At 49.4% G+C, this 7,749-nt stretch overlaps 1 protein-coding gene across 1 annotated transcript; it reads right to left on the bottom strand.

Moving 5' to 3' along the window:
• Window positions 1-2,916: 2,916 nt before the first annotated feature.
• On the bottom strand, window positions 2,917-6,338 carry LOC109779817 (serine carboxypeptidase-like 18). The gene is made up of 11 exons (XM_020338437.4): window positions 6,055-6,338; window positions 5,815-5,954; window positions 5,640-5,716; window positions 5,329-5,554; window positions 5,137-5,174; window positions 4,839-4,940; window positions 4,659-4,742; window positions 4,431-4,592; window positions 3,731-4,041; window positions 3,598-3,643; window positions 2,917-3,526 (listed from the first exon to the last, which is right to left on the bottom strand). Exons 1-11 carry the CDS (start codon window positions 6,192-6,194, stop codon window positions 3,443-3,445), a joined length of 1,410 nt encoding a protein of 469 aa, XP_020194026.1. The 5' UTR covers window positions 6,195-6,338; the 3' UTR covers window positions 2,917-3,442.
• Between the last annotated feature and the right edge of the window lie 1,411 nt (window positions 6,339-7,749).

The raw sequence follows: 7,749 nt of genomic DNA, 5'->3' as shown, positions 1-7,749 counted from the left end.
AACCGGAAACATAATACTTGTGTGAATACATAGACAAACAGAGTGTCACTAGTATGCCTCTACTTGACTAGCTCGTTGATCAAAGATGGTTATGTTTCCTAGCCATAGACACGAGTTGTCATTTGATTAACGGGATCACATCATTAGGAGAATGATGTGATTGACTTGACCCATTCCGTTAGCTTAGCACTCGATCGTTTAGTATGTTGCTATTGCTTTCTTCATGACTTATACATGTTCCTATGACTATGAGATTATGCAACTCCCGTTTACCGGAGGAACACTTTGTGTGCTACCAAACGTCACAACGTAACTGGGTGATTATAAAGATGCTCTACAGGTGTCTCCGAAGGTACTTGTTGGGTTGGCGTATTTCGAGATTAGGATTTGTCACTCCGATTGTCGGAGAGGTATCTCTGGGCCCACTCGATAATGCACATCACTATAAGCCTTGCAAGCATTGCAACTAATGAGCTAGTTGCGGGATGATGTATTACGGAACGAGTAAAGAGACTTGCCGGTAACGAGATTGAACTAGGTATTGAGATACCGACGATCGAATCTCGGGCAAGTAACATACCGATGACAAAGGGAACAACGTATGTTGTTATGCGGTCTAACCAATAAAGATCTTCGTAGAATATGTGGAAGCCAATATGAGCATCCAGGTTCCGCTATTGGTTATTGACCGGAGACGTGTCTCGGTCATGTCTACATAGTTCTCGAACCCGCAGGGTCCGCACGCTTAAAGTTCGATGACGGTTATATTATGAGTTTATGTGTTTTGATGTACCGAAGGTAGTTCGGAGTCCCGGATGAGATCGGGGACATGACGAGGAGTCTCGAAATGGCCGAGACGTAAAGATCGATATATTGGACGACTATATTCGGACTTCGGAAAGGTTCCGAGTGATTCGGGTATTTATTGGAGTAACAGAGAGTTACGGGAATTCGCCGGGGAGAAGTATTGGGCCTTCTTGGGCCATACGGGAATAGAGAAGAGAGGCCAAAAGGAAGGAGGCGCGCAACCCCCCTCTGGTCTGAATTGGACAAGGGGTGCAGCCCCTTTTCCTTCTCCCTCTCCCCCTCTTTCCTTCTCTCCTACTCCAACAAGGAAAGGAGGAGTCCTACTCCCGGCCCTTGGCGCGCCCTCCTCCTTGGCCGGCCGCCTCCCCCTTGCTCCTTTATATACGGGGGCAGGGGGGCACCTCATAGACACAACCAATTGATCCCTTGGATCTCTTAGCCGTGTGCGGTGCCCCCTTCACCATAATCCACCTCGATAATATCGTAGCAGTGCTTAGGCGAAGCCCTGCGTCGGTAGAACATCATCATCGTCACCACGCCGTCGTGCTGACAGAACTCTCCCTCAAAGCTCGGCTGGATCGGAGTTCGAGGGACGTCATCGAGTTGAACGTGTGATGAACTCGGAGGTGCCGTGCGTTCGGTACTTGATCGGTCGGATTGTGAAGACGTATGACTACATCAACCGCGTTGTGCTAACGCTTCTGCTTTCGGTCTACGAGGGTACGTGGACACACTCTCCCCTCTCGTTGCTATGCATCACCATGATTTTGCGTGTGCGTAGGAAAATTTTGAAATTACTACGTTCCCCAACAAGGAGGTGGAGAGGGTGACGGAGACGGGGAAGGCGACGGCGTGGGCGTGAGGCCGCGCACCCGCTTACGCCCGCGCACCTCCCGACGTGGCCGCCGCGGCCCCGACACCGTGCCGGCGAAGTAGGACACGCGGCGCGTGTCGTGCTCGTCCTGGAGCCATGTGTCCCAGAGCACCGAGTCGGGGCCGTACCTGTCGTCGTAGAACAGGTCGTCGGGGAGGAGGCGGCGGCGGCGCTCGATCTCATCGCGGCGCGCACGGCCGCTCGCCGGCACCGGCGGGATCGGCACACGGTCGGCGCTGAGGTGCCATCCGTTGGGGAGGTGGGCGTCGCTCCACGGGACCGGCGTCCTCGTATCCCAGTACCGCCGGCACACGTCCGCCGCGAGGTACTGCCGGTCGCGCTCGCCGGCGGGCCTAGGGCTGATGGTGAAGGGGGCCGGCGCGGGGGCTCGACGGGAGGAGCGCGGCGGTGACGCGGGCTCCTCCTTCTTCACGGAGCCGCGGCGGCGCCCCGAGGAGGAGCCGGCCTCACGGTCGTGCTTCCCCTTGCGGTTCCAGAAGCCCATGGCTTCGAGGTGGCCGGCCGGCGAGCTCGAGGACAAGGAAGGGCTAGGGTTCGGCGCTGTCGGATTTCGAGGAGGCCGCGGGATGGCGTGGGGCAGTGTGGACGACGACCGGTCCATGGTTCCCACTTAAGGAAGGACGGCGACCCTTCGATGTGCGGATGACAGGTGGGGCCGCCCGCTCGTGCGCATTGATGTGGGCGGGTGGGAGGTAGGTGGCCACCTGCACGCGGCCCCGACGCGGACGAGGCGCGCGTCCGTTTGGTGTTCGCCGCGACCCAAACCCGGCGCAAGTTTGCGCTCGAAATGAGTCGGTCCGGACACAAAATGGATAAGATGGGTCCGGGCCGTCGCGCGTTGGGCCGCTTCGTTTGTCCCTTTTACCCCAAACGAACGGGGCCGGACAGGATAGGGTGGCGCGGTGGAGTTGGCCTTAGGGAATTGACACACAAAATGCTCTTTCATCTGAATAAGAAAGCCGTGGGGCCTCGTTAATGCGACCTAAGGTCGCGTGTGTCAATTTAAATATGGCGTGCAAGGAGGCGGCACTGAAATTGGAAAAGCAATGGCCATAACCATATGTCAATTTAATTGAAATTGGAAAAGCAACAGCCATAGCCATGTGTTAATTTAATGTGAGATCACTGTATCTTTAGTTCTGAACAGTAGCGTATGTAAACATGACGACAATTTGTACATAGTGTGAAGGATCGATTGTAAACGAACAAGAGAGTCGAACAAATGAATCGGGGTAATCTTTATTGATGATGAATACATCTATATATAGAGTTACAAAAGACACCAAGTGAAAAGGTGTCTGTTCCAGAAGGCGCTAGGAAAACGTCGGTTTCCATATGGCAACCGCGATCTATTCCTTAAGCATGGATTAATAGGATTAATTAAATCCTAACACATAGCAATAGCATCGGTGTGATCCCTCTGAACCCTGCATTTGTAAAATCTGTCTGCTGCACCAAAATGCAGATTTATTGTATCTTCTTAGAATTTTCTTTGTCTCATATATCTGTACCATACTTAACAAGATATTTGTAGTATCCGTATTTTCTAAAATATATTAAGTGTTTTTCTCCAATATAGACGGAGGGCATCGCGCGCCTATATGTTCTAGTACGAACTATATTGCCAGGCAGTATAGTTGATATGTAGGCGAAACCACTGAATAGTGGAGTGGGGAGGTACCCAATACTCTGATCGTCTGGCTTGCCTCCTTCTCTACTTGATCGTGGCTGTTAGGAGTACTAGAGTTGTTTGTCGAGTATCCATCGGCTGAACATGGCGAAGCACCTCTCGGGCTCGTACTCCGGCGCGGTGTGCCCGCCACCCTGCAGCAACCGAATGGAACTTGATTAGAGCCAGCTTGTGCATCCAGGCAGATTAAGAAGGCAAGTGTTACCTTGATGGTTGCGAATGTCATGTTGTTGGAGTAAGTTAAGGTGAACCTGCAAGAAATACATGCATCAACAAGGATATACAGCAAGCATGAAGCAAGAAATAGCGATAATAGCTAGCAACGATGGTGTGGGTACCCAGCAGACTGGCCATGGAGATGCCATGCCCTCCAATGGTGGGCGACAGGGAAGCCAAGTGACCTGATCCACGCCTGTGTCCCCAGGTGCGGCACCACTGCGTCATGGTCGCCGCTGTATACAAGCGCACGGTAGCCACCATTGGCCGTGACGTTCCGGTGGTACTCAATGCTGCTCCTGAGGTCGATTGTGTAGGGCAGATCGGCGTTGTGGCACCTCACCCACTCCCCCACGCTCCCCTCCTTGATCCCAAGAGCATTTCGGGTCACCTCCGCGTTTGCCCAGAAATACGATAGGTAGTACTTGTAAGTCTGCCACAATATTGGTATGCATAGCACTAGTAAGTTACTTTTATTCTCGGGTAATTACTTGTAAGTTGTCAAAGTGATGGAAAAATACGATAGGTAGTACCCATAAGTCTACACAATATTGGGTATAAGTTGCATTTTTCTTGGCTAATTACTACTCCCTCCGTTTCAAAAAATGTGACTCAACTTTGTTATTTTGTGACAGAGGGAGCAATAAATTGTTAAAAGCGATGAAAACTATCTACTCCCTCCGTTCAGAATTACTTGTCTCGGAAAAAGATGTATCTAAAACTAAAATACGTCTAGATACATCCATTTCTGCGACAAGTAATTACGAACGGAGGGAGTAACTCGCATTGTACTACATGAGGAATGGAGACATTACTACTTACAACACATCCAAATGGAGGGCGAGGTGGTGGATTTCCAACTAGGATCCTCCTACCAGCACCACCCGAGTACTCGGTCCCACTATCAGCTTCTGGCCGGGCTGGAGTGGACGCAAAAACGCAGGTGTCCAACAAAATTTGGGCCTGCTGAACTTCGGACAAAAGCTGCAAAAATTGCATTGCGAACGGTCAAGTCAATTCTAGCATAAGATGTTTCTTTCTTCTTCTTACATGATTGAAATCATCCAGAGCTTGGGCGCACAAATCATTTGTCGGAAACATGTAGTCCTGTCCTTGGCAATGCCCCAATATGGTCTACATATATCATCAGCAAACAACATATTAATGGCCCCTTTGATTGCGATAAAATGGACTATATACATAGCTGCGAGGAGGCTCGAGTCTAGTTACCTCATATAATTGATCTGATATTATACCAACTCCGTGAGCATATGGCACTTTAGAGCTTATATCGATGCTTTCACCAGTCGATGGGTTGCCTACTAGATATCCCTGAAATCAACAAACATACATACTCCCTCCGTTCCGAATTACTTGTCGCACGTATGGATGTATCTAGATGTATTTTAGTTCTAGATACATCCATTTCAGCGACGAGTAATTTGAAACGGAGGGAGTATATGATAATGACTTATGATACTTAGTGTTATCGCTAAAACAACCAGCGATGATTATGTCATTGTGGTACCTTAAGATTAATGTGGGGACTATTTCCTGCTTCAATACCTGAAGAGGGAAGCTAGTGAGCATGAATTCATATACAGTTCAGAACTTCAGATAGAGCTTATAGTGAATTGAAACAATTGATCATGTACTAGTTTGCACACAGATTTACACAGATGGAGTTGCCAAACAGGGCACGGGGTATATATATATGTACCTTGTGAAATGATGTGTGCGATATATGGCACAAGTTTTCCGGCATAGGAATCTCCACCGATATAGAAAGGATTTTTCAGGTATGTGGGGTGGTCGCTGAACCACTTGATGAGGAAGTTATGGAGCTGCAACGAGGAGGACACATCCCCGACCTCGTATCCCTTGGGTTGCTTGGAAAAGGAAAATCCAGCACCGACCGGCGAATCGACGAACAAGATGTGTGCCACCTGCGCCGGTGGACATTACCTTAGTATTAGCGTGCAAGTAGCATGCGTACATACATATTCAGATGGAACGAGAAGCTTGGAAGACCTTTGTCCATGAGTTTGGGTTGATGTGCAGGCGTGGTAAGCTGCCATTGTAGGGCTGCAGGACGAACCTGACGGGACCTGCACTATACATGAATGATGTGATCATGTTGCAGATGGAGACTGTAGAGGCGATCGACCCCGCAATTAATGATAGTTAACTGAATGAAAAGAGAGACCGATCTCGTAGGCGAGGCCGCTGAAGGCGGAGCAGCGGTCGCCGCCGGTGAGCCAGAGAAGGAAAGGGTTGCCCTCGCCGCCGGCCTCCGACTCGACGAAGTAGTAGAAGAGCTCCGTGCCCGGGTCCACCTCCACGTACCTTGCGATTCAATTCATTCATGGACATGTCGATTTATAGGAATCCAAGAAGTAGATAGACCTTAGCTCGTGGAGCTTGAGATGGAGACGAAGGTACCCACCCAGTGTGGAGGCGGAAGGGGAGGCGGCCGTCGAAGCCGGGGAGGCTGGTCACCAGCTTGGAATCGGTCGTGCGCGGGGCGACGGCGATGAAGATGAACGACAGCAAGTAGCAGCAGCAGAGCAGCCGCGTCGGGATCATCTCTGTACTCGTACTCGGACTAGCGGCGGCAACGGCAGCAGAGCAGAGCAGAGCACGGGCAGCGGATCAGCTGCTGGCATAGTTTTTGCCGGAACTGTTGGCGGAGGACATTTTATGCCGGTCTCACCTTGATCTACCACACGTGTCATGCCTCTTAGCCAGACGTGTCACGGAAGGATGACTGGCGACTTCCGCCGCTTGGAAACGAATCTAATCACCGAAATTCAGCTTCCCTCAGCTCGGTGAATCCCAATCAGACATAGCACATTCCATGAGGTGTTTGAAGTACATATAATATGTTAATGTAACATAACGCAACTTAAAGTAAAATAAGGCTATAATCTAATAAATACAATCATCTATAATACTACATGTCAGTTTCTTTTGCAGGCTTCGAATAAACTACCCACTACCTAGCTTATTCTAGAAGTCCAATCAAAAATATTTTTCTAAAAGCCTACTTTTAAAATAAGCAGCCACCAAAAGAACTGGCCCAAAGTCTTGCATGAAGCAATACAAAAAATCACGACTAGTCACGGTAAACTTAATTTAATACATAAATTCTAGTCGATACAAGGAAAGAAAGAAAGAAAGAAAGGGGGAAAATATGTATGGCACATGTGTACATCCAAGGTCATTTTCAAACTTTTTTCCTAGCCTTTTCCATTTTTTTGTCTCTTTCTACATAGATAGAAATCTACCGTTCCACATTTTCACATATATGTACCACATGCACCAATTTCATCTTTTCTCTATGTCTTTCACTTGTACGCATACCGTTAATTTACTTCAATACCATTTGAACCGATCATTTGTTTAATACATACACTAGAAACAAATGCCTCTATAATTGGTTGTATTTTCTTGTGTAGATGTGAAAGGATATACCTATATAGTATGTACTTCATTCACAAAACACACACACACACACAGTATGTACTTTTTGCGAATGTATATTGTATGTACTTACGTAGGAGTGTATAGTGTAGAAGATTTTTTGGCCACAACAGAGTGATTTGCATGGGCGACCTCGTGGAGCACGATCGGCTTCTATGCGTTACTAGTTTCGTGTTACTGGTGCACCACGTCCATGCTGGTGATTTTAACACATCAAACACAATCAAACATAATAAGATCATAGAGAAGGGGGGCCTCTCACGATGTCCACGTAAGTGCAAAGCGATGCAGAGCGACGATTGATTTACTGTGGCCAGAACATAAGGGATTGGTCGTAACTGCCTTCACTACCCCACGCCTTGAGCCCCACTCATCTCTCCTTCCCTCTCCCCTTTCTCTCCCCAACAGGCAACCTCTCATTCCCACGATCTGGCTCTCCCTATTCACGACCATTGGCAGGAGGGTCCTGTCGGACCACGCCCGCCCCCAAGCGGAGGAGGAGGAAGGCGTCCTAGGAGGGGCATCGCACGGCTAGCTCGGTGGACGTGGTGCCGTTCCGTGGTTGGTTCGCCTTTGGGTCGGCGGGGCATATGAGGTCCGCCGTACCCTTGCCCTCGTCGTCGCACGCGACCGCCATAGCAGCAGCGGACTACAACAC

This window comes from Aegilops tauschii, chromosome 3, assembly GCF_002575655.3.
Source record: "Aegilops tauschii subsp. strangulata cultivar AL8/78 chromosome 3, Aet v6.0, whole genome shotgun sequence".
Lineage (NCBI taxonomy): Eukaryota > Viridiplantae > Streptophyta > Magnoliopsida > Poales > Poaceae > Aegilops > Aegilops tauschii.
Note: the sequence above shows the minus strand (reverse complement) of the source record. Positions and strands in the feature narration are given on the sequence as shown.